At 37.4% G+C, this 26,445-nt stretch overlaps 2 protein-coding genes across 4 annotated transcripts in view; both read right to left on the reverse strand.

The window, feature by feature from the left end:
- Positions 1–82: 82 nt before the first annotated feature.
- On the reverse strand, positions 83–7,553 carry get3 (guided entry of tail-anchored proteins factor 3, ATPase). Its single transcript, XM_038307299.1, has 7 exons — positions 7,369–7,553; positions 6,340–6,487; positions 5,167–5,315; positions 4,918–5,068; positions 4,710–4,817; positions 1,306–1,503; positions 83–1,177 (listed from the first exon to the last, which is right to left on the reverse strand). The coding sequence occupies exons 1-7, from the start codon at positions 7,509–7,511 to the stop codon at positions 1,049–1,051; spliced, it is 1,026 nt and encodes a 341-aa protein (XP_038163227.1). The 5' UTR covers positions 7,512–7,553; the 3' UTR covers positions 83–1,048.
- A 3,280-nt stretch (positions 7,554–10,833) lies between these two features.
- LOC119798005 (target of Myb protein 1-like) overlaps positions 10,834–26,445 on the reverse strand; it is a 30,869-nt gene continuing 15,257 nt past the window's right edge. The window contains exons 5-15 of one of the 3 annotated variants that reach the window (XM_038307310.1): positions 16,800–16,934; positions 16,558–16,707; positions 15,107–15,223; positions 12,684–12,817; positions 12,557–12,599; positions 12,315–12,447; positions 11,980–12,046; positions 11,629–11,704; positions 11,482–11,541; positions 11,352–11,391; positions 10,834–11,246 (exon numbers count right to left, since the gene is read on the reverse strand). In XM_038307310.1, coding sequence (XP_038163238.1) covers positions 11,107–11,246; positions 11,352–11,391; positions 11,482–11,541; positions 11,629–11,704; positions 11,980–12,046; positions 12,315–12,447; positions 12,557–12,599; positions 12,684–12,817; positions 15,107–15,223; positions 16,558–16,707; positions 16,800–16,934 — 1,095 coding nt within the window. In that variant the 3' untranslated portion in view covers positions 10,834–11,106. Of the gene's footprint in view, positions 11,247–11,351; positions 11,395–11,481; positions 11,705–11,979; positions 12,047–12,314; positions 12,448–12,556; positions 12,600–12,683; positions 12,818–15,106; positions 15,224–16,557; positions 16,708–16,799; positions 16,935–26,445 lie in introns of all 3 variants that reach the window. The other 2 variants (XM_038307309.1, XM_038307308.1) reach the window with 2 other exon arrangements.

Consider the following 26,445-nt stretch of genomic DNA (forward strand, 5'->3'; position numbering starts at 1 on the left):
TAATTGAAAGCTGCTTAAAACAATTGTTACCTCCCCAAAAGATGATTTATCTGGAACAAGGACACAAAAAACGTTTCTTAGCTGAGGAAAGTTTGTTTTAATTCACAATTTGGAAAATAATTTAAATAAAACCTATAGAAAACAGATTCTTGAAGCATTAATCGACAGAGAAAAGATATGAAACCCCGTCATCAGAGAAATATTGACCTTTTAAACACCATGTTTGCTCCTGTTGGCGAAGTGTTTATCAAACCAGAGGATGGATTTCATTCACAACAGCAAAGGTTCATACAATCAACTCAAAACGTCACTGTGACACAATCAGTTTATATTGTAAATATCAGAATAATGATCCCCTTCCTCAGTGATCCCATAAAGTTTAAGCAATGTTAAAGAAGTATCTTGAGAAGCTGGAGACACTTTCAGCTTTACTAACTAAAATGTTCCACTTTGGTCTTCAACATGGATTTAAATCTTAAACTCAACCTTGAATAACCAAAAACTGAACAAACAGCAAATTACGCATTTTTAGGCTTTAACTGAAATGAAAACAATGTTAAAGAACTAAAACCAGAATCCTGGCTTTTTCTGCAGTTATAGTGATTTAGATGAGATTAAATATGCAGAGATGAAGACAGTCGCAAATTCAGGGATATCCTCAAATACGAGGGGGGGGACAGGAGCCAAATCAGAGACAAAAGGAGGTGCTGACATCACACCATCTGAAGCTGAAGCCGAATAAATACGGCCAGAGGATAAAAGTTTTCTGTTTAGACCGGGCTGAATGCAGTAAGACTAGAACCACTGCCACTAAGGATATGAACACATAAACTTAAAGAGTTAGACTGTTTATATGCAACGTCTCATCTCCCAGTACAGCAGTCTGTGTGTGTTAGAGTGTGGGTAGTGATGTTCTGCCTCGATGGACACCGTGGATCATTAGGAGGCTGTTATGGTGGGAAAATAGAGTAGGCGCGTTTAGACTGTTGAAGTATTTTGTCTACAGACGGGGGGGTGGTGGGGGGTATGAGGTCCTACAAGTGGGAATTCACTTGTTTGGAGGTTTGTATGGTTCCAGAAGCTGCTTGGAGAATGTGTTGACTTTGTCAGCTCCTCGTACTTCATGAGGCAGTAGAGGTAACTTAACTATGTGGAAATCTTCGTAAAGATCCTCCATCTGTAGGAAGACGATAGGATGAATACATGAGGGTGATAAAAAGCAGCATTTTGTGCAGGAATCTAAAGATTGACAAGCAAAGTTCCACATACAGGCTTAGAAAAAAAGTAGAGAAAGAACAGCTGTACCTGGTCTAAATATTTGGACTGAATTTTGTGACGAGCTTCACACATTTTACAAGGCTTCTCTGCCTCAGGGAAAACCAGCTGGTTAACGATGATGTTATGCGTGTCGATGCGACACTTGGCTAGTTCCTGAATCAGCCGCTCCGTCTCATAGAGCGACAGGAACTCTGCGATGCACACACAGATGAAGGTGGTCTGTTCCTGGAAAACAAGGAAAAGGGAGTTAGAGAAAAACAAAACACTGTTAGTGTAAAACAGAAACTTTATTCATTTGTTTAAAAAAAAAGTTTGTGCACTAGGTGAAGATTATTTCACCTTTTCCATGTAGGAAATAAAGTCTACTTAAGAAATTAAGATATACCTTTTATGGAGGTACATTCACAGGTAAAAAATTTACAATCCTATACTTGGACAAATGTACTGTTCTTTGTATTTAAAAAAAATATTTATTCCTGAACGCATCCTTGTTGAAGAACAAAAGGACAGAATGGGAGAAAAGATTGGACAAAGTAAAAAAAGGACAGAGATATAAGCAAGGGGTATTGAAATGTTTATTTGACCATAGCAACCTTTATTAAGGTAAACCAAAAGGATAGCAGATACGAGACCACTGCCTCTGTAAAGGGCAACACAGAACAGTCAGATACTTTTAAAGAAATACACCAATTATTCCACTCTAACCACCGAGACCAGAGATCTGCTTTCAAACCTACTTTTCATCTCAAACAGCTGCTCCTTCTGGGGTCTATTTCATGGAGCAGGTTTAAAAAATGTAAATTGATTTAGTCTAAATTCGGGAACTCTGAGTGTTCAGTTTCACCATGGCTGCTATCAGTTAGTTCAATAAATTCTAACTACGGTAGGTCCACTCAGACTTAAGCGTATGCAAATACTATGGAAAGCCATTATCAGTGGAGTACCAATTCAACGAGTTACTGTGACAACAGGAAGTGCCAATTTCACCCCGCTAGAACTACAGTTTTAATGCAGAAAATAAAATAAAAAAGGAGAATGTGTTTTAAAGACAGAAACAGCGCTAAAGCTACAAAGGGGAGGAAGATGCTGAAGGAGAAGATTGTTACTCGAGGAACGTTTATATGATGTGGACTATGGTAGGCCGTTTTTACATTTATTAAAAGCACTCCTCTCTGTTGTTCCATTTGTAGATCACTAAAATAACATCCTTCCTAATAAAAATCACTCCTATACAGAAACTGAATTTTAGAAAGTAAAAACAAAATTATACTAGTAAGAATTATGTTTTATATATCTAGAAATGTTTACACGTTTGAACTGGCCTTCAGCTTGACTGAATGTGTATTTATGTAATCTGAAATACATATTTTTATAGTTAAAATAATACAAATCATGACCAGTAATATAAGGAATATGGAGATCTGAAATTAATTTCAGAGGAGAATGTCATTTTGTTTGAAATGGTCATGTATAAATCTTTTTTTCAGATATCAGAAATACATATTAGGTAGAACTAGTACATTAAAAACGGCTTGCCGTAGCCTGTTGTGACCACGATAATATTCCGGGATTATTTTTTGAATGGTAGATCAATGAATCCATTTAGGTGAAATCTTCTGGCTTCAGGTAAGGATGAAAAATAAAAATGTTCTAATATAGAGCCTGTGCATCATCTCAGGGTCCCTCATGTTGATTCAGTCTTTTACACAGTAAATACTAAATGGCTGTTTGCAGCTGCGCTTCGGACGTTATCCCAATAAATGGTTGTTATTAGCGGCTATCAGTCCCATAGAATGGCTTCAGACTGTGCCAGTAGACTCATTAGGTTGTTATCACTGAGTGAATCCTAACCCTAAAGTAATTCCTTTTCCCCTGCAGAATAGATGAATCTATTTAAGTGTAACCTAAAAAAATTAATTTCAGTAGTTCTTCATGTACTGTAACTATAACTAATAAAAATAAAATTATCTGCATCTCACAAATATTAAACAAACCAAAAACAAGTAATCTCATGCCCTGTCATCTGAGTTGTAGAATCCTCTCCCTATAAATATTTAATTCTCTGTGAAAAAGTACCGATCGTCCTTCAATAAGATATATCCTCAAACGGACATGCAATGTTTGTTTTTAAATTCTAATGTGTAACGGACCTAGTGAATTATTATTATTTTTTTTTTATGCACAAAACTACGACAAAAATCTTTGTAAATCAGGAAATAAAACAGCGTGATTGGCTGTAAAGAGAGCCGAGACAGCTTACACTTCGAGTTTACTGAAGAAAACCTGCTACCGACCAGGTTAGCTCTGAGGAGAAGGTTACTATGGTGACTGAAACAGAGGATGAATAAAATTTCTTTGTAAAACAGAAAAGTCAGAGTTTCCCTGTTTTCAGGTTTAGAAAACAAGTTTTCTGTAAACCTGCTTCATGAAACTGACACCTGCACAACTGTAAAGTTCTTCGACTGTTCTGTTTAAGTTTATTAGGGGAAAAATAGTCCAAAATGACCTAGTACATGCACACAAAGTCACGACACGTCCAAAGTAAAGCTGTTTGTTTAACAAAGAGGTGTGGCACAATGTTGGAGATGTGCATTGTTCTTGAAATAAGCGAAAACAATCTGCGCTGATCACTCCTGGTTTTACTTAGCAAACATCAAAGATGGCCAAGTTTAGGGAAAACAAACAATTATAAAAATAGCTGCATGGCAACAATATTACATGTTCAGAGTGCCACTAGTTGTGTTTCCATTACAACTGTGAGCATCCGGATTGTACATATTTTTATTTCTTATTTTTTTATTTCTTATTTTTATTTTGTTTTTCATTGTGTGCGATACATGTACACTAGCACCTTAATCCTATTCATCTTGATATACTGTATATACCTGGATATACTGTATATATATTGTTTATTCTTAATGCACCATTTTTCCTCCCTGTTTGCACGTTCTGTAACTTCTATGCCAATATGTGACGAGTGAATTTCTCCGCTGCGAGATCAATAAAGCTCATCTAATCTAATCTAAAATGATGTTGATATTCTGCTTTTGATAATGCAATTTTGCCGCTGTGACATTTAAGTTATATATAAAAAAAAAAAAAACAAGATAGCATGTGAATGAGTTTGTTCATTCGATAAAAACATGTCAGGGACGGGTGTAAATATTGTCCTCATCAATCAAAATATGTCGTCCCATCATCATCTTCCTCTGCCATTTTACAAGTCAGTAAGATCTAGCTGTAGATCACATGACGCATGTGGGGGAAAAAAAGTGTTTCCATTGCAGTTTTGCTAAACATAAGATTTTTGATACGGCCAAAAACCAACCCGATCGAAGATTAGAAAACTTTATGGAAAAGTGAGTTTTTGTAGTAACAATTTGTGCAATCTGATGGAAAAACACAAGTACTGTGACACATTTCATACTCACAGGGTCTTTGAACTGCTCACTAACGGAGCGAATGACTGGCAGCGTCTCCTCCAGTTTGGATGCCAGTTGGTCTGCATTCATGTCTCCCAGACCGAGCATGTTACACATCTAGGAATTAAAAAATTAATCCAATAAAAGGCTCCTTCACAGTTCTCTCACAGTTCTCTAAACCTTGATGGTACAAACAGGTCAACACATCCCTCCTCACCTGAGAGATGAAGGGGCTGATCTGGTTCTTAATTTTCATGAGGCGACCCAGCCCTCGTTCCACGATGGTTGGGAAGTTGAGCAGACGCAGTGTGTGGCCAGTGGGAGCAGTGTCAAACACCACCACTGAGAAGTTCATTCCTTTCACTAACCTGTCAGATGGGTAATCAGCCACTTTATGCTAACACTTCCTTAGAAAGACAGTTGTACTAAAGCTAAAACAACAAAAGGATGTGGTCAATCGCCTCACCTCATGACCTCTGCATAGCTCATGGCCTCGTCAATGCCAGGGAAAGCACTCATAGCTTCCTGCATCATTTTCTTGCCCATACTCAGCATGTTGTCCTCCTCAAAGAATTCATCAGGCAGTTCTGCCACTCCCAGGCTCGGGTCAATCTCCTGTTTAAAACAACCATACAGGACAAAGTTTACAGATTATCTGTTTTTCTTCTGCCTTGCAGTGATTCCATTTAGTTAAGGATGGGGCTTGTGAAGCTCACATGCAGAGTAAAGTGTCCTTGTGATTCCGAACTAATGTCAAAAGCCCTCCAAAAAACAAGATAAATAAACTCTGTGGTTTCTTCATGGCTATATTCGTTTTCCAGACACTGGATCAGATGAGATGCTTTTGCAACATGATCATAGATCACAACAAAAATGAAGAAATAAGCTTGAGAGTCTTTAAATTAAACTACATTACAGTAAAAACACTAGCTTCCTCCTGTGTAAGCAGGACGTTAAGTCGATTCTTTAAACATCTTAAATAACTAAACTGATGATTGTGGTTAAAGTTCTCTGCATCATTGAGCCACTGTCAGTTGAAATTCCTCAGATTGTTTTTATTTCATCAAAGAACTTAGAAAAAAAATAAATACAACATTGAATGAACTGTTGCACTAAAAATCTGGACCACAACCAAAGAGGCACAAATGGCTCTTTGGTCTTTCCACAATTTTCCATCATAACTCTGGCTAAAGATCATACGCACCAAATAGTTTTAGAAATTAGGTAGATATAAGAAATGCATTTTATCCGTCCATTTAATTACTGCACTGAATTTCCAAGAGAAATGACACCAGAAGTATGCAAGTCTTTTTTTTTTTTTTTAAGTTGGAAACCGTTTTTCTCATAATTGGCCAAAAACATCAAGATCTTACACAAGGAAATATATTTATCCCCTTTTTGCAAAAGTGTAGTTTTTTTCCTCATTTTTTAAAGTCCCTATTCTAAGTCCCTTTAGTAGATACTCAAAAACTGTTGTTGAGTTTTCATGTTTAAAAAGGTTATTACGACTAAACAAGTTTTATTAAGCCGGACTGAATGCAAATTTAGCCATTTGGATTGTAAAGGTTGCAGACTCTTGCTACATATTCTACTGACCCACATCCTGACATGTTAGAGGTCTCTCGATTGAAAAACTCACCATGGCAAACAGGTTGTCATAGCCCTTGACTTTAGTAGGCACCTTTGAGAATTTCTGGTCAAAAGCATCAGAGATGTTATGGGCAGGATCTGTGGATATGATGAGGACACTCTCCCTGACTGCAGCCAGCTGGACGGCTAAACTACAGCTAAGGATGAAAGAAGATTTGTCAGACACTTATTGTCTACATTTTGTGAATCAAGATAAAAAGTTGACATTTAGCATGCTGCCAAACAGAAATTTCCCTGAAGGAAGTTTTTCCATAAAACCATCTTATTGAGTGGCTAAACAGGCTTCCCATTGAATCCCCAGCTGGTTAGACAAGCAGTGATCTGTTTACTCATTATATATATATATATATATATATATATATATATATATATATATATATATAATATGGTTTCATGATAGCATGCAGCTCTATGGATGGTTAATAGTTCTGTTTAGCTTTTTTGGCTTTTAGTTTTATGTTTTAAAAAACCTTTACAATCTGAATAAAATAATGTAGAAAAATAAACGACTTTAATTTTAGGGGAGACAGCCCAGTTTGAATGTCAAATAAAGGAAGGTGTGTTTCAGACATGCAGCTGTCATGCTTTCACATGTTTAGCTCGAAGGCTAAAGCTAACCTTGCTGTTTCTTGGATCACATGGTTGACCACTGAATTTAAAATGCTCGTAAACAAAACTTACATCTTACAATTCCCGATTAAAGAGAAGAAAATACGCAAACGATTACCAAGGTTATGCTTAAAAGAAGGGAGACCGTTAAATTATTCCAGCTTGCTAACTTTAGCTGCTGACTGTGCTAGATGGAATTTAACAACCTGGCATTTGATAATTACCACCAACTTAATCGCAATAAAGTAGAGAGAGGATTTTTTTAAATAAACTTAAATGTCCACATCGATAAAACTGACATAACTTAGATAAAAATAAAAAAATACCCAAAGTCTACGTTAATCAACAGCTAGCTTCAGATAGCTTTTTCAGCTAACTCAAGTCGCTAAGAGCTTCTCCATTGACTTACCTACATGTTGTTTTACCGACACCACCTTTCCCGCCAACGAAGATCCATTTCAGAGATTTTTGCTCGATTATATTCTTCAGAGTTGGCTCTAAAGGCTCGACATCAGGTGCGTCTTCAAACTCGTCGTCCATCGCAGAAGCCATCTTGAATGTGTACAGTCACCGTTCAGCTGGGGTGGACTGCTGCGTTCACGATCCCCGGAATTCTGAGCAGCGCCTGGAACCTTTTATTGGCTAATGTGCAAGACATACTTGAATTTAAATAAACATATTCGCTTACATAGGGAGTTCTTTTGTTTACAACGAATGCATTATGTGACGTTTTACTTATTAACAATCTACTTAAATGTAATTCTTTTCAACTTTTTATTTCATTAAAAAAATGAAATGAATTAATTTCTTCAACTGAGTAAAAAAAAAAAAAAAAAGGCATCCATCATCTTTTGGTATCTTTGCAGATTCCCCCAAATTACATAATATTGAAATGTATTCAAAATTTCTTATTTAAATTTTTTTTTATATAATTTCCTCTAAATGTATCTATCCATACCAGGATTTGGACTTAAGAAAGAAAACAGGTGCTGTAATGAAACTCCTTGTTGTGCACAAATCCGACCAATAACTTTGAAGCCTTGGGTTGGTTCTGATTTCAAGTTTTAATTTATAAGATTACCAGTGATGTATTAAGTTGTAAAATAATATATTTCAAAATCTGACTTCTGACAGTTCCTATACATCTGCTTATATTGCATTGCCTTGGGCTTCACCAAAAACTAAAACAATAATAAAACATAGCTGCAAATGAAGAAGTCACAAAAAAAATAACTCTACTGTAATTGACATATTCTGTATAAAAATGATCATTTTGTAAACACAATAAAAATGATGGACCAGTGCCATGTGTGCACACTGCAAAAAAACTAAATCTAGATAAGTAATTTTTCCTTAAAATAAGTGCATTTGTTCTTGGATTGAGGAGGTAAAGGAGACATTTTGCCAATGGAACAAGACAATTTACATTTAAAATAAGAAAACACAATTGCATCGTCTTATTTCAAGTACATATTATCTAATTATCTTATTTTAAGAGTAAAATTACTCATTCCATTGGCAAACTATCTCATTTACCTACTCAAATTAAGGGTGAATACACTTAAATTAAGAATTTTATTTACTTATTTCTAGATCGTTTTTGCAATGCAAAATGGGTCCTGCTCAAACAACATTCTAGGAAACTGTGTTTATACAGGTAAAAAAAAAAAAATCAACTTACTTTTTATCAGGGTGGTGTGTAATGACAAGCCATGGAGCCAGGCTTTATTTACAAATATATAAAAGAGCACTTCTTAAAATCAGTAAAGAATAACTACTTTAAAACTATTTTAGCTGTTTAGGAAAACATTAAATACTTTGTGACTGTTTAAAATATTTATGAGCAAAAAAAGATAGAAAGCATTGATTTTTAAAGAAATGCAGACTTTTAATACATTAGATCCCTGAAGGCAGTGACATTGGGCAGCAAAATAATTCCATTTTGTCTGTCAACTAAATCCAACAGTAAAATACAAACATTTAAAAGAAATACAAGCAATGTTTGTAAAAGGAAGGAAATCCACTTCAGAAGAATAAAGAAAAATTATTTACATGATCAGACATATGAGGTGGCCATAGGATAAGGCACTTGTCTCCATAGAGGTCTTCTGAAGGCTTCTCTCGTCTCTTCCTCAGTGCTGTCGCACTTTTCCGCTTTAAGGTCCTTGGATGCATCGCTGATCTCCAGGCAGCTCCCTTAGGGGATCTTCATTTCAGCAGTCTAAATTTGCACAGACTTCATCCCTCTTGGAAAAGAGCCACTTCTCTTCTTTTCGGGCCTTTCACAATCAGTCTGTCACAGCCAACATGGCCAGAATGCTGGGTCCAGGTCTATCCAGCGGTGATTTAGTTTACACATAGCAGAGCCCTGTAGCCAACCTCTGAATGTTTCTGTAACATCAGAGGGAAGCGGGCTGAGGTCCAGGTCTGCAGCTTCTTTCTGCAGCTTCTGTATATAGATTGCCTCAGGCTCCCATGACCCTGAAAAACTATGATTACATTTTATGCCAAGGCAGCTAGTTGATAGTCTGAGAGAGGAAAGTCCAAATCCTCCTGGCTTTTATCAACAGACCCATTTGGAAGCTGACCTGGGATTAAAAAGTATGAGCAAAAGAAAAAGGCAGGACAGTCATAGTCAAGTTGAAGCAGCAAAATATAATGCAGCCCACATGGTCAGCATTAGGAAAGGCAGCATGAGCAAATGAATGTTTATCTACCAAGCCTGCCTTCATATCTGCTGGGATTCTGATACTTCAGGGAATATGAGCACCCAAAGCCAGACATCCTTGAGCCATCGAACAAAAACAGGCAAAATTTAGAGTGTTATCATAGAAAAATATTAGTGAGTACTCCTACAGTACAGGCTCTCACATTTCATTCACATATATATTGGCAAAAATCTATAATTGGGAAAAAAAAACTTTGAATTCAGCTTTTTTTTTTTATTTTATTAGGCCACTTTTTGAAACATCACTCGTTCTCCAAACACAGAACAGTACTTATAAAAAAATGATGAAGTCATTTACTGGCAAAAAAATTCTTCTGAAATGAGATGAAGGGATTTGGTGAAATAACATCAGAGAATAATAAATGAACTTTATTGATAATTTACCTCTGCATTTAACCCATCCCCTTGGGGACCAGTGGACTACCATCGTGCGGCGCACGGGGAGCAGTGTGGAGTTAAGGGTCTTGCTCAGGGACCCAGAGTGCAGGATGTGGGGACGGAACCGGGTACTTTCAACCTTCTCAGAGCACAAGCGCAGTGCTCTAAACACTAGGCCAACACTCCCCAATCTGACTGTGTAACAGCTGTGTTGTCATTGGTTTGTTCATTTAATGACAATAAAAAAATAAAACATCTTTTAAACTGTTTTTGATTATGCTTTTCTTTTTAGGCAATTGTCGTTACTTTTCGTTTCCAGTTAGATCTGGGTGTATTTAAAGAAGATAAAAATAGTAATTACAAAAATTTCATCTAAAAGCCAAAACCTCAACATATTTAACACAAGTAAAAAAAAACTATCAATAAAAAAAGAGAAATAAATCAAACTTGGAAAATAAAATAAATATACCAGACATGTTGGCCTACTTCAATATATCTCCATTCACTTGTTTAGTAAGTTAACAAATCAGTTTATTTATGATTTTAACACAAAAGGAATGTTATTACAGATGATCTAGTTCTGAGATTTTATCATCTCAGTATTAAAACTAGTAATATACTAAAAAGCACTGTTTTCCAGGACACACCTACTAATATGCTGGGTTGCACTAGAACAGCCAAATGGCCGACATCCTGAACAAGTTTTTTTTTTTTTCTTTTTTTTCGAAGCAGAAATATTATTTCAAATTAAAGGCGCCACATGCTCAGAGAAGTGTTTACCGTTTATTTTAGTTCCTGCTGCGTCACATCTCCAGTTGGAAGGCACATCATCATATAGATTTTATACATCATTGTTACTAATTACTACTTAACTATACAGGCTAAGGTTTTTTCTGTTCACATTGACATTATAGTAAATTTTTAAATAGAGTTACATAAAATGGTATGTATGTACATAAAGACAGGAAATAAAGCATTTTTTGTATAAAATGATTTGACCATGAAGCAGTTCATTTTTTTTTTGCACGTGTTAGATCTTCTTTAAAGAGAAAAGAGCTGGTCATGTGTGGCATCCTGCTTCTTGGTGGGCTGAGGTCTAGGCGTGGCGGATGGCACGGTGCGAATTGAAAGGTTGCTTTGGTCCGCCACCTTCGCCCGATCGTCCAGAAACTTGTCAAACTCTAAAAACACAGAGACGTCATGAACTCATCTTCTAGCATAACTGATTAAATGTTGAGAATGGTTCTTATTTACTATATTAGAAAACCAAGAGGAGGAAAACCAACCTTCACTGGAAACTCCTTCACAAACCGAGGATTGACCTTCCTGCTTTATTAAAACACAAGAAAATAAATAACGCGCTCTACTGTAATTATCTGCTAACATTACATATGATCTATACAAGCTTTGGATTACCAGATCAGAAGATAACCATTTGTCAATGTCGTTCTGCGGAGCATTTTTCTCCGGCACCATCTGAGGGAAAAGGAAAATAAAAACAAAACAGAATGAAATCTCCTGCAAAAACTCCTTTAAACATGATGACTGCTGTGGTGTACGCACCCCTCCTGTGACCTGCAGCCTCGAGTCCAGAGCTTCAGCAAGTCCTTCTACAGTTTCTGGATCTTCATATCTGACGCTAGACGCAAATACATACAAATACTTCATTGTAAAAACGCAGAAACCAGCAGTGCTTTAGTAGAAGTGAAGCTTACAGTGAAAATCATTACAAGCAAAGAAAAAGTGAATGCATGCAGATCTGTGAAAAGGATTAAGGATGCATAAATGGTGCTCTATGATTAATTGTTAGCTCTAATAATAATATTATATTATTTAAGAGTATTTTCATAGATATCATCAGTGCTGTGCATCAAATCAATTTACGAAAAGTGCTAGATGATAAATGATGTTTACCTTTTCCTCTGCTCAGCCAAAGAGCTGCCTCTGGTCTGAGCAAACATGTCAAACTCCTCCTCTTCTTCTGCAAAGGATCATTTTAGAAATTAAAACAAATCCAAGCCAGCTTAGGTTCAAAAAGCACAGAGGGAATATTTCCCTCAAACTGCTTCCCATGCTTAGGATTAATCACTATGACGTTTGTTTGCATGTAGTCTATTCAAAACACACTCATGTGATTCAGCCTCAACATCTCGTTTCCCTCCACAGATAAAACGCAAAAAAAAATAAACAAAAAACACAAGAGACTTGATAGATTGTTTTGAAACCAAGGTCATGGGGAGTTTGCTCACTGTGATTGGCTGATAGCTGGTGATTGGTCTGGGCGCTGGCGGCTGGTTGGATGCTTGCTGTGATGGTAGCGGCCTGTTTGTTGTTCAGAGGTTCAGGGATGGTATCAACCAAATTTGGGCTCCTAGCAGAGATCTGGAAGTAAGTTGTGTCGTAATTAATCACTTTAACCGAGAGGGGAAAAAAACACCATTAAAGCTGCTTTCAGTCCCAAACACATTAGACGGATTATAATTATTTTTACCTGTTGAGGATCTGAACTTTGAGCCTTGTTCAGCCGTTCAAACCTAACAGAAATGTACAGTAGACGGTTATGTGTTGTAGTTTTACACCTAATGCCCAATCATCCAACCAGATCCGCTGCAGCCCACCTCTCATAGCGAATGAAGACATTGTTGAGGTCGTCGTTTACCACCAGTAACTCCTCCATAAACCTTTCATCCACCAGCATTGGGATCAGCTCAACCACACGACTCTGCATCTTCTTACACACAGAAAACAGCTGCTGCTTGAGCAGAGCAGCAGGGAGAAAGAGTCACTTCATATATCGACATTTCTGGATTTTCAGTGGTACACTTCAGATCTTGAAATAAAGGACACATGTCCAGCCTGTTTTAAAATACTTTGAGGACAGTAAAAGACTAAAGGAATGGATTTACAGCTTAAAGGAATAGTACACCCAAAACATGATTAGCCTTCATTTTCTTCTCACCCCCATGCTGAACAACACTCTGGAGTACTTTTTTGATATCTCAAATGCATCTGGAGATCTGGGAGGCTTCTTGCTGTCTGCTGACATTCAAATAATGGAGGTCTATGGCGCCCGAGGCAGAGAGGTCCATAAAAGTCCACAAGAGCATAAACAGTAGTGTATAGGATTTCCTGAAAGCGCGTTCACGACGCTACGGAAACCGCGGCAGACCAAACCAGATGAAAGTGCGCATTCAGCTCGGCAAAGAACTCATGCTCTTCCTCAACACTGAAGTCCTCAGACATTTTTCTTTCGTTGTTTCTTTCTTTGCACAAGTAAACAGCACATTTCTTCTTCTACGCTTGCATTATTGGCAGAGCAGACGCTGAATGCGCACTTTCATCTGGTTTGGTCTGCCGGCGTCCGTAGCGTCGTGAACGCGCAGGTGCGCGCTTTCAGGAAATCCTATACACTACTGTTTATGCTCTAAAAACATTCTAAATGACTTTGTTTCGAGTAAATTCTGGATGCTACCCACTCAGGACACTTGGAATCCATTGGACGAGCAGTATGGAGGAATATTGACACGTTGTTTGTGGACTTTTATGGACCTTTCAGTCTCGGGCACCATAGACCTCCATCATTTGAATGTCAGCAGACAGCAAGAAGCCTCCCAGATCTCCAGATGCATTTGAGATATCAAAAAAGTACTCCAGAGTGTTGTTCAGCACTGGGGGTGAGTAGAAAATGAAGGCTAATCATGTTTTGGGTGTACTATTCCTTTAACCAACCACCAGTTTTTTTTTTCTCGAGAAAGCTTGGTTCAAGTTAGAATGAATAAAAACAGATCAGCCGGGGCGATTCTACAAACACACAAGTCCTTCCATGTCAGACTGGTTTAGACAACACAACCTCCAATAAGAACTTTGTCGTCAATTTTTGATCCATTAGTTTTTATTTATTTTCTTATAAGTTTTACTTGATGACAAAGATTTAAGTCAATTGTTAATTTTCTTTAAGAGCTGTAATATTAGAATATATATGAGAAACGAATGAAAAAAAAAGATCTTAAACCCTTTACAGGGAACTCAGTGAAACACTTTGGAATTCAAATTTTAATTCAACAGTTTTATTAGGGGGCAGAACAACACCTTTTAAAATAAAATTATATAAATATATATTATGGCAAAAATTAAGGTCAATGTAGTTACAAAAAATTGTCACTTATTCTCACATGGAAAAGAAGAAAAACAAAGAGTGTGAAAAAGAAACAGAAATAAATAATTTTTATGTTACATTACCCTAAGAACATTAATGCTAATTCAGAAACTTCGATTTTTTCTTTTTAAATTATTTTTTTTAATTAATTTATTTAGCTTACTGATTTTTAACTCAACTTTTTTTAAACTTGATTTACAGTGGGCAACATATCACACCCAGTAGGCAACATTAGATCGCTGGTCATATTCTATAAAGCAGTGACACTCAGCTTTAAGACAGAGGTTGACCTTGTAAAACATCTAGATCATATTTAACCTCAAGATTTTCCTTGTTTGCTGCAAAGTAGTGTTTATGATGACAATAAATGAGTCAAGAGTCAATATCTACATATTCTCCCATAGATACAATGTGTTGCTCTTTTAAACCAAAAGTAAGAAGATTACAATGCAATAAGCACAGAGCGGATTGATAAAATAATGAAAGTGAAAAATGGCCAGTTGGAAAGTAAAAGTCTGTTGGAAAATAGGTCATATATCAGGTTTTATTTCTCATTTTTATTTGTTATTTTTGGAAGAACATAAAACTAAACTAAAAGAGACCAACGTCCACAGGGGGGAAAAGGAAGTTAATGCAGTGCAAACAGTGAATAAAAAGATAGTGTGGTAATGTTGTTTTATTGGTAAGAGCTATGGCGAAGGCTTTAGAAATGAGAAGGAAAGGTTTCTCAGCAGAGTTTAGACTGGGATTTTAATGATCACTGTTTTATGATGTTTTTATATCCACACATAAATAAATATAATTACAATTGTTCTGAACTGCCCCCCCCCCCCCCCCCCCCCCCCCACACACACACACACACACCACCCCTACACACACACCCACCTGTAGCAGGTCTGCATCATCTGCTGAGCTCTGTCCAGGTATCATTTCGTTTAACATCTGGGACATCACCGCATGGTTTCCTTTAACCAGGGCCAGCTCGCTGCGCAGTTTCTGCTCCTGAAACAAGACAATATTAAACAGTTGAATTAAAACATGTCACTAAATTAGGTTCGTTTGAAGTTTTGGATGTTCCTGGATTTTTATCGGTGGTCTAAGAAAAATCTGATACTCCATATATTAGTGGTATAAATATGAAGTATTTACTGCTACTGGGCTATAATGCCCAAAATATGTGAAGTTAATTTACAAAATCCTCATAATACAAAAAAAAGCATATTAATTAAAATTAAAATTAAATTAAAATTAAAATAAAAAATGAATAGGATAAGGTTTGAATGAATGGCTCAGCTTTTGTGGGTTGATCTGATGTTGTTTGATCAGGAAACATTAAAAGCTGCTGATGGCCTACCAACAGACATCACCTCTAGAATCATTAAAGCAGTGTCTGCAGGGATCTTCTGAGGCTACAAAGCACTTTGAATATGAGTCCATGTAATAACCACATGTCACCACATGGGGCAGTGTAGCAAAGGCCTAGATCAGTTCTCAGACACTGCTTAAATTTAGAGATTTTAGGGACTACTATGTAGCATGAATAATTATTTTATAATTAAACTGAAAATAAAAAATGCAACAAATTATTTAGGGGTACAAATAACATAAACAAATAAAAAAATAGGTTGCATGCATTAGGTTTTATCTAACATCTTGGGTTTTTGTTGGGGTTTTTTTAAGCTGGACCTTCAGTCTTAAATAAAGTTTCTATGAACTCAAGTTACAGGAGTTTTTTTTTTTTCAGGTAGACCTTCCAGTGTAAAAATTGTCATTTTGACAATAAGAACAACTCTAACCTGCAAAGTTACTTGTTAACAGTATAAAGAGTAAACCAAAGAGGTTATATTTAAAGAAAATGTGTGTGTTAGTCTGTCCCTCATAGCAAAAACAAGCCATTAAATGTGGGTGATCATCCAATTTATAATCTGGATACAGGATTTTTGTCAGAGATTCTCCAATATTGTGAGATAGGGATATTTGGGAAAATAAGCAGTTCTCCACTAAACCAGAAGATTGATGCAGTGACTATTCACAGCCTCAGTATCGGACTCAGAAAGTCTGGAGGTATTTTACTGAAGACAAAAACATGAGAAAAGGGAACGCTGGTGGTTTGTTAGCAGGATCAATTTAAAACTTATGAACATATTTTTTGGAAATTTTTTTAAGCAGAGGTTATGCTAGCAGAACAATTCATTAGAAATTAAGGAATGATCCAGATCATGTGTGAGATTTAGATATAGAGGTAAGTCACAATTTGGGGGGATAGTTTGCTGCATGGCAGAGGTCTGCACTCTGCCAGTGATCTTCTTGTTCAATACACTTCCAGGGGGTTTTACCTGTTCTGGACTGAGAGGGACCGGTCCGTTGCTGACATTGACTGAAGATGAGGTATGTTGACTGGGAGAGGCAGCTGGTGTTTGTTCTTGTGATGGAAGTGTAGAAGCAGTGACAGAGGTCCCCTGAGGGGTCTCGTTCTCTGGTATGCTCTGTAGGATACGAAGATGAGTGATAATATAAGCACAAGTTTAACAATTCCCTTTGTGTGTGTAATAAACCTCCAGGTAATAGCCAGTCTCACCCTATTTGGAGTATGAATGGGGGAGAGTGCATCCAGGTCTGTCATGGGAAACTCCAAACCTCGCCGCCTTAGGTCATCATACACATGCACCACTCCCACCAGGGAGGGAGAGCTGCGAAATGCGTCAGCCCATGACTTCAAATGAAAGGGAGAATATGGGATTAGTTAGGAACAGATGCTAAAGCTGCATGAGGTTAAGGCCTCCAGAAGACAGAGAGAAAAACAATAACCAAGAACAGAAAGGACCTGTTCTACAGGACTTTCAAATTCAACTGATTCTTAATAACATGATTCCTTCCAATCAGGAAAGGAGGGCTGATAGAACAGTTCAGATTTTTTCATTCCAAATCAGAATAATTAATTTTTCTGCCTTTATATGAAATCAAGATCACAAAGGATAGAAATGAAACATGTTCTCTTGCTTGAAGTATCCAGTCTTTGTCACAGTCTAAGTTTTGTTAAGTTTTCTTTTGAGTTTTTTTTCTAGTTTTATTAGTCCCTATTTTGTAGTGTGTTCTGGGTTTATTTGAGTTCTTATGTTTCTCTTGGTTGCCATCTGTTGCCCTCGTGTTGGTCTCCTTTTCCCTAGCTCCTTTCTAGGATCCTCTGTTCACACCTGCTCCCAATCAGCTCATTAGTCCTTTCTTTGTTCTGTCTCCCATAAATACTCTCCTGTGCAGTTCCTTAGTGCTGGTTCTCGTCTTTTCCTGAATCCCCACACAAGTTTTCCCATGAAGCTGTCTGGTTTTTGGTCCCATGTATTGTGTTATTTGGTTGTTGCATTTTTGCCTCAGTTTATTAATTAAATCTACAAGAACTCTCCTCTGGCTCCTCACCTCTGCATTTGTCTCCTCAAAACCTCAACAAAACCGATAGTCTTGACCTAAATACAATGTGCAACCAAATACAAGCCATGAAACCTGAAACTGAGTTTCTCCCAGATTCCAGGGGAGGCTGGAGACATGGAGTCTGAGTGGACCATGTTTTCTGGCTCTATTGCCGATGCGGCCGCCTGTAGCTGTGGACGTAAGGTTTGTTGCAGTAATCACCGAACTCGGTGGTGGCCACCAGCAGTAAGGAATCTGCCGAGCCTGGTTTGCTTGTAGGACTCCTGAGGCACCAAGCACCTATTGTGAGACCAAGTGTGCCGCTGCACAGGCAGTTGCAGAGGGAAAACCCCAGGCCTGGGAGGAGTTTGGAGAGGCCATAGAGAAAGACTATCAGCTAGCATCAAAGCGATTCTGACAAACCCTCCGGCACCTCCGGAGGGGAAAGCAATGGTTTGTCAAAACTGTTATCAGCTGACCCTGAAAGAGGTGGGACACTGAAAGGAGTACTTTGAGGATCTCCTCAACCTGGCTGACATGCCTTCTGTAGTGAAAGAAGAGACTGAGTGTTCGGCGCTTGATTCATTCATCACTCATGCTGAGGTCACTGAGACGGTCAAAAAACTCCACAGTGGCAAGGCTTCGGGGTGGACAAGATGTTCCTGAATACCTTAGAGCACTAGATGTTCTTGATCTGTCGTGGCTAACACTCCTCTTCAACATTACTTATAGGAAAGTGCCCGTGGACTGGCAGACAGGAGAACAGGAGGTGGTGTTCCCTATAGGGGAGTAACACTCCTCAACCTCCCCGGTAAGGGGTGTGCAGGTGGCGCAGTGGTTAGTGTTCACGACCCATGTACGGAGGGCTTAGTCCTCAATGTGGCCGACCCGGGTTTGAATCGACCTGTGGTCCTTTGCCACATGTCTCCCCCCCCCCCTCTCATACCCACTTTCCTGTCAGCCTACTGTTGAAAAGAGCAGAGTCTGGCTGATGTGAACCTCGGCTTCATGAGGAGCAGTGAGGTTTTTGTCCTTTTGTCCGTTCTTTCAATATGTATTCTAGTATTTTATTTGTGTGTTTGAAAGAATTAAATTCCGACTTAACAATGCAAAGATCAACAGTGATTATTACCCAAATTAGCCAGCCCATGCCCATTGTTTCCTACCAGGAAGGACAATTGTCATTTAACATTTTTTAAGGATGTTAAAACAAGAAAAGCTAACACCAAACCACATGTCTTTCTTATGAAATTTCCGCCTCTAGTCAAGCACACATACTTCCCATAATCAGGACAAAAGTAGTGTTGTAACAAAGACAAAAAATTTGCTTCATTCGACCTCAGAAATGCAGGAAAAAGTGTTTCAGAGAGTTTAAATTTCAAAATACCATGAGAGTATCTAAGTAGGGAAAACCAGGAAGAATAATGACATTGGAGTCCAGCTAATAGGGGTTGAACATCCATAAACACAAATGAGTAAATCAACAACATAGAGGTACTTCAATGCTAATTTTTTTATTTTTAATAACCCTTCATGGTTTTCTTTATTAATAAGACCAAAATGATATTACTATTTTCAGTAGAGCTGGACTTCCTAGGAAAATAAATAACAAAAAAACTAGAAAAAGCTGTTTCTGAGAAACAGCAAAGTGGGAATGCTTTATGCTGAATGAGAAAATAAAAAGTTAGCTAAAGAAACTGTATAACGTAAAAGAGGCACAAATTAGCTGAAGAACATATCAAAATGTGATAGGAAGTAATCAGAAACTTTAAACAGCAGAAACCAGTAGAATCATCTGAAGATTTTGTAGGATAGAATCATTTGGCAAAATAATGGCAAAAACACACTCATCTTAAAAGCAAAACATTTAAAGTTGATTAACCAGAAGAAAAAGTCCAAAAGTATCTGTTTACCTGGAAGTTGACAGAAGTAAAGCATCTGCTTACGATGTTAGCAGATGCTTTATTACAGTGGAAACGTTAGAGCTTCATTAAAAAATGTGCACTTAGGTGTGTTGTCAACAGGCCTTGGTAGTGTAATTTGAAGAAATTGGTTGAGTTCGGGTCGTAGCTATGAACCATACGGCACAATAAATGAGTGTGCATAAGGAAGAGGCTTTTATTTTATCAGTCCCCATAGTCTTATTTTGAAAGTCTACCATGGCTTTGTGTCAAGGGAAGGGTCATGCCCAGCAGTGATATAGAATCCATTTCTAAATGTGAAATCACTGGTTTTCCATGTAATTGGGTAAATAGATGCTGTATTAGAGCGAAAATGGGAGACTTTTATCGTGAAATTTGCTCTGGGGTGTGTTTTGAAAAGGTCCCTAGAGTCTAATAGAAACTAGTTGGTGGAGTTCGAGTCACAATGCTGAGCCATTTGCATCAATTAATACACCAGTGCAATATAGAGGCTTTTATTTTGTAGGGTCCCTGCAGTCTTATTTTGAGAGTCTAGCAGGGTTGTGTGTTGAGAAAAAGGTCAGACCCAGCAATGATACTTGATGACTTTCCAGTCATTAAATCACTCTTTTCCCCATTGCCTCCCTGGTAATGGGAGGCTTTTATTTTGAAATTTTCTCTGGGGTGTGTTTTGAAAAGCCCCCTAAGGTCTAATTTCTAAAAAGGGGTTGAGTTTGTGGCATAATGTTGAGCCATATGCTGCAACAAATATATGAGTGTAATGTAGAGGCTTTTATTTTGTAGGGTCAGTGGAGTCTTATTTTGAAAGTCTATCAGGGTTAAGTGTCAAGGGAAGGGTCATGCCAGTAGTCATATAGCATCCTTTTCAAAATGTTAAATCAGTGTTGTCTCCCTCCATTAAATTAATATGTGCTGTATAAAGTGGCAGAGGTAGGCATTCCCTTTGAAGCTTGGTTACCTTGAGGATGCTTAAAGAGCCTGTCAGTGACAGAGAGAAAAGCGCAGCACTATTGTTCCTTCGCTCTCAGGCTTTTTTGAATGGGAAAAACAGCTCTGAACAAATGAGTGCTGAAGGCAAACCGTAAATGGTATCTAAAAAATTCTTTCAATCTAAGTGACAGCTATCCCTTGTCTCCAATAGGAGTAACTTTCATGGCTCTCGCTCATTCACAACTTTAATGGGAAGGAGAAATAAAAAGGTGTGTCACACCTGCTCCTCTCATTAAATAATATGTAGCTTCCTGTTAGAACTGAGCTCTCAAAAGCCAAACCAACCCTACAAACAAACCAGTGGTGAGCCAAAACCGTAAATGGTTTCCAAAAAATTATTTCCGTCTAAGTGACAGCTATCCCTTGTGTCCGATTGGGATAACATTCATGTCTGTAGCTCTTTTAAAACCCTAATGGGAAGAGAAACATAATGGTTTGTCCCACCTTCTCGTCTGAATGGAATACATGCGCACCTCAGGTTCACTGAGCTTCCAGGTGCCGAAAAACCCCACAAACAAGTGGTGAGCCAAAGCTGTATAGGGTATTCAAAAACTTATTTTACTATGGGTGTCAGCCATCCCTCGGCTTCGATTATGCCAAATGCCATGTTCCTACTAAAGGCTATTTGGCCATGGTGACGATGTAAAAATTTGTTTTTTCCTAGTCTGAGGATTTTTCTCACAATCAACGTTTTCGTATACCCGAAAAAGTCAGCTAAACAGCTAAACTATAAATTATATTGAAAAAAATCCTTCAATGTAAGTGCTAGTAGGGTCTGAAGATGTTCTATACCAAGTTTCATGTTTGTACATCAAACAGTTTAGCAATGGCAGCAATACGAAAATATGTGTCGTTTTGGATTTTTGTCTGTGATTTTTGGAAAGTCTCTCATTGGATTTCTATTGGTGAAGTGTGGACTTCTTCGTGGTCTAGGGCAAACTGTAGGAAAACTGTAAATCCCACACAAATGAGGAATACATTTCCTGAATCCTGACAAAAATACTTATGTTTTGATGTATAATTTTTCTACATAGAGTGAGAAATGAGTGAGTGAGTTGAAGCTGTTTGGCATGAGTGAACTGTTTGAAAACCCTAGTGACCACACTCTAGCAGCTGAACATTCCGTCCATAGACTTCCATTATAAATGTGAAAATCTGTAAAAATTCTTTAAACGTTTGAAGCTTCACTGAAGCAAACCTATAAAAGTTAGCAAAAAGCTGAGTTAAACAGTAATAGCAGAAAGATATGGAAACATTTTAAAAGTTGAATGGTGTTTCTAGCTGAAAGTATGCTGAAGTAGTTAAAGGTCAAATATGGTGAAGTTTTATCTGAATTTAGCTAAAATCTAAGAATTCTAAATGCATTTCAATGGGACAACAAAAAAAAACACAGAAAAAGCTGAATATCGAGAAAAAAATATATATATATATCTTTACCAAAAGACATAGCAGAATTCTCCTGAACAAGCTGAGCATTTTGATACAAAAATTGTTGAAATTGGTTGAAAACTTATGCATTCCCACTTGATTATTTATTCTTTTGTGGATATAAAAAATATTGTGTTGCTATAACTTGTTTGTCAATTTAAAATGCTTTTCATGTTTGAATATTTTTTTCTATATCATCATCAGTCACTTTGCTTTATAATAGAAGTGGATTAGTTTTTTATTATGTTCAATCAAAACCAATAGCTCTGCTAAAGTTGTCCTTAGTCCCATATAAAAGTGGAACCTTTGTTCTATGCCATCTGCTCAGTCTTATCCACCTGTATCTTTAGCTATGTTGCAGTCATGTGACCAAAGTTCCATTCAGTGGAAAGGCTGATCTGGGATCAGTGACTGTTTCCATGGTGATAGATATGACATCATCAGTCTAAAATTCTATAAGTAATTCTAGAAGTCTAGTCTAGTGCACAGTCCAGATGCATTCTTGAGAGAACAGTTTCACTTAGCAGCACCTTGTTAAAAATAAGACAATGGAGAATATTGGAGCCAATCAACCTTCTAACGTCTTCCAAAGGTTTAACAAGGTCCTGAGCCAAGAAAATGAGGCTTTGCAGCAGGAAATTATGGAGCTGAAGGACAAACTTCAGCAAGCTGAAGACAAAATCCAAGCGCAGATGAGGTCCACCTGCTGCCACACCAAAGAGAAACACCAGAAGGAACTCATTAACTTACAAATGAAATATGAAGACCAAATTTTCCACCTCAACATTAAACATGAGTTTGAAATGCGTTTGGCTGAACTGAAGTTGGAGAAAGCTGAGACAGAGCTTCAAAAAGAAAAGCACCTCAGATTTGAAAGTGAATATAAAAAACTGGAAGCTCTGGAGATCACACAGGCACTTTCCGACAAACTCCAAAAATTGGAGATGTCCAAAGGGTTTTCAGAGAGACGTGAGATGCATAATACCATCAGACAGCTGCAAGAAAAGCTAGAAAAAGAAAGAGAGCTGAGGTTGAAAGCAGAGACTACAACCTTTGAACAGTTAGAGGCTTTGTTCGAAGAAACGGACAAAGATATTAAGAGAGAGAAAGATCTGCGAATCCAAGTAGAGGCAGAAAAACAGAAGGCTACAGATATCATACAGATACTCTTCAACAAACTAAAAGATATAGAGAAAAGATTTCAGGAGGGTTCAGCTTCTGTGAAACTGGGTGACCTGGACATAATGAACCTGGACATTCAACAACTGGAAGAAGAGCTTCAAGAAAAGAGCAAAGTAGGGCTCCAGGCACAAAAATGGAAAATAAAAGAAACTCAGAGCACATCCAAGGAGGTCGAACAGAAAAAACTTCAACATGACATCCAGCAGCTGGAAACGTTGCTCCAAGCAGAGAAAAGATTGAGGCTCCAAGCAGAAACTGAAATCTCTAATCATGTAGAAAGCGTCAGCGCTTTGTGTCAAGAACTTAATCAAGAAGTCATAAGGGTACGAGCCTCTTTGGAGAGAAGTCAGGCAGAAAGGCTGAAGGCTGTGGAGAAAAGCCAGACCCTTCTCAGGAAACTAGAGATCAGGGATGATCACTAATACCATCAAGATTACATCCAATAGTTGAACCTGGACATTCAACAACTGGAAGAACAGCTTCAAGAAAAGAGGAAAGTAGGGCTCCAGGCAGAAAAACGGAAACTAAAAGAAACTCAGAGCACATCCAAGGAGGTCGACCAGAAAAAACTTCAACATGACATCCAGCAGCTGGAAACGTTGCTCTAAGAAGAGAAAAGTTTGAGGCTTCAAGCAGAAACTGAAATCTCTAATCATGTAGAAAGCGTCAGCGCTTTGTGTCAAGAACTTAATCAAGAAGTCATAAGGGTACGAGCCTCTTTGGAGTGAAGTGAGGCAGAAAGGCTGAAGGCTGTAGAGAAAAGCCAGACCCTTCTCAGGAAACTAGAGATCAGGGATGATCACTAATACCATCAAGATTACATCCAATAGTTTAACCTGGACATTCAACAACTGGAAGAACAGCTTCAAGAAAAGAGGAAAGTAGGGCTGCAGGCAGAAAAACGGAAACTAAAAGAAACTCAGAGCACATCCAAGGAGGTCGACCAGAAAAAACTTCAACATGACATCCAGCAGCTGGAAACGTTGCTCTAAGAAGAGAAAAGTTTGAGGCTCCAAGCAGAAACTGAAATCTCTATTCATGTAGAAAGCGTCAGCGCTTTGTGTCAAGAACTTAATCAAGAAGTCATAAGGGTACGAGCAGGGCCGGCGATTGCCCTAGGGAGCTAGGCAATTGCCTAGGGCGACAAATGTGTTGGGGGCGCCCTCTAGCGTCGCCCTTAGGCTTACTTCCCATTAATCATAGAATTAGAAAAAAAAAACGAATTAAACCGGTTATGAAGCGTCCGTCAGTTTGACTTAACCTTACGTATATATAAATAGCAAAATATGAACAAATAAATATACCACCGTTTTTTTATTTATTTTTTCACATTTAAGAGAAAATCGGAAAAGATTCTGATCACTTTTCAAGCGCCCTCCAACCCGGAAGTCGTGACGTCAATCACTGCAGCATGTACACCAATATTTTGGAATGAAATTGTAAGCAAACAGATATTAAAAGTAAAACAAGTGAAGTCTGGCACTTAACTTTGCTCGCAACGCGAGAATGGCTGAACGGAAAAGACTCCTCCTCCTGCCGCCGCAGTCGGGCTCGTCTTAATCATCCACTCAGAGTACCACTGGTGAGCGCACACAGACTTTGTAGCGTGTCCGGTCAGTTAAAAATATTAATTGTGAAATCCGTCTTGTAATCGGAAGCATACAAGCTAGCTTGAAAAGTAAATAAAGTTTCAGACGTGCTGCGTGATGATGTGTTCAGATTGGCTCAGTAAAACTACAATTAGGTTATCATGATGCGTTCAAGTGTAACGTAAAGAAAACGCGAAATTTTGTTTTTGGCGAGAAACATGAGTAATACGGTTGTATATTGCTTTAATTATTTTAGAATATATAATTAAACTACTGATGCCAACATTTATTAAAAATTACATTTAATTTAAAATACAATTATTTATTTGTTAAATATTTTCCTGATCACTAAAAACATGATGAAAAGTGACAGTAGACAATACATTAACCAACAATTGTGAAAATATATTCTAGTTAGTTTTATGTCATTTCGAAGTGGCCTATTACATTAGCCATGTTTATTGAAGGCTAGAAACGTTTTTGTTATGCTCACTTGTTAAGCAATAGAAGCAATACCAATTCTGTTAAAAAAATTTTGTTGCATCGTCTTTCCACCAAATAACAGAAAAGTATCGATAGTGGTATCGATAAAGACTCGGATCGATAAGGAGTATCGATAAAGGTATCAATATCAATAAATATTAACGATCCCCATCCCTAATGTTGACATTATTTTTTTCTCAGTATATATGCAGCAGAATTATGTGCTATATTATTAGCTTGAGAATGGGTAGAAGATACTAATATAAATAAAATATTTTGTAGTGATTATCAGCATTGAGTATTCAAAAGGGATGTACAAATAATCATCAAAATATATGAAGTTATGGCTGTTCATCCTAGAATATGTGAACAAAAAAAAAACAACAACTTCAAACTTTTAATTTTGTAATGGTATTCATAAAAGCACTTTTGTTTGTAGAGGGTTAATCCTTTCTTTAATCACTAATCAATGTCAGAAATCAGGGTAAATATACCTGATATATTTTATTTAGAGGAAAATTTTGTTTATCTCATTTCTATTTATGTTCAAATGATTTAATTGAACTGGAACAGAAAATTTAATTTAATGTTTATCAATTACTTTTTTATGTAGTCCTTGGTTGAAGAATTTCTTAAATTTATTATTTTTTATTGTTATTTGGTAATTTCTGAAATTGATTTATTTAATATTTGTTTAATGTGTGTTAAATTTGTTAATTGTCTGAAATAAATTCATTCAATGATTCAATCCAGTTTTTTAGTTATACTTAACCTAAGTGTCCTTACAGATGGTTAAAAGTGTTTTTGCACAGTCCTAACTTTGAGTGTGTAATAAATTATTTAAAATAATAAAAAAGAAAAGGTACTGAAACCTATTCTGGTATTTGTCTATGCATCACTCCATGCTAAGTTACAGTTTTTTCTGAATGCTTAAACACAACCTTGATTCCTATAGCACAATTTCTAGAACTATTAATACTTATAGCAAATCCACTCACTGAGTTCACAAAACTAAAAGAACAAACACTGCTTTGCACTCAATTTGCAATTTTGTAACACACACGTTGCACAACTGTAGGCACAATTCACCACACAGCACTCTTTGTGGAACTGTAAACACAACTCAATGAAGCACTAAACAGATGCTGAAAACAGTACTGGTATTTCGCACGGCAAAAGTGAGGGGAGGAGGCGCAAAACTCAATCTCGCCTAGGGCAACCAAAG

Source organism: Cyprinodon tularosa, unplaced genomic scaffold (assembly GCF_016077235.1).
Source record: "Cyprinodon tularosa strain WSP-4 unplaced genomic scaffold, ASM1607723v1 ctg607, whole genome shotgun sequence".
Lineage (NCBI taxonomy): Eukaryota > Metazoa > Chordata > Actinopteri > Cyprinodontiformes > Cyprinodontidae > Cyprinodon > Cyprinodon tularosa.

Excerpts from the sequence above, each read along its gene's own strand:
- get3 (XM_038307299.1), bottom strand. The coding sequence starts at position 7,511 with ATGGCTTCTGCGATGGACGACGAGTTTGAAGACGCACCTGATGTCGAG. Across the intron at positions 4,818-4,917 it reads TCAGCCCCTTCATCTCTCAG|ATGTGTAACATGCTCGGTCT; the intron begins GTGAGGAGGGAT and ends TTTAATTCCTAG. Across the intron at positions 1,504-4,709 it reads GTGAGCAGTTCAAAGACCCT|GAACAGACCACCTTCATCTG; the intron begins GTGAGTATGAAA and ends CTTGTTTTCCAG.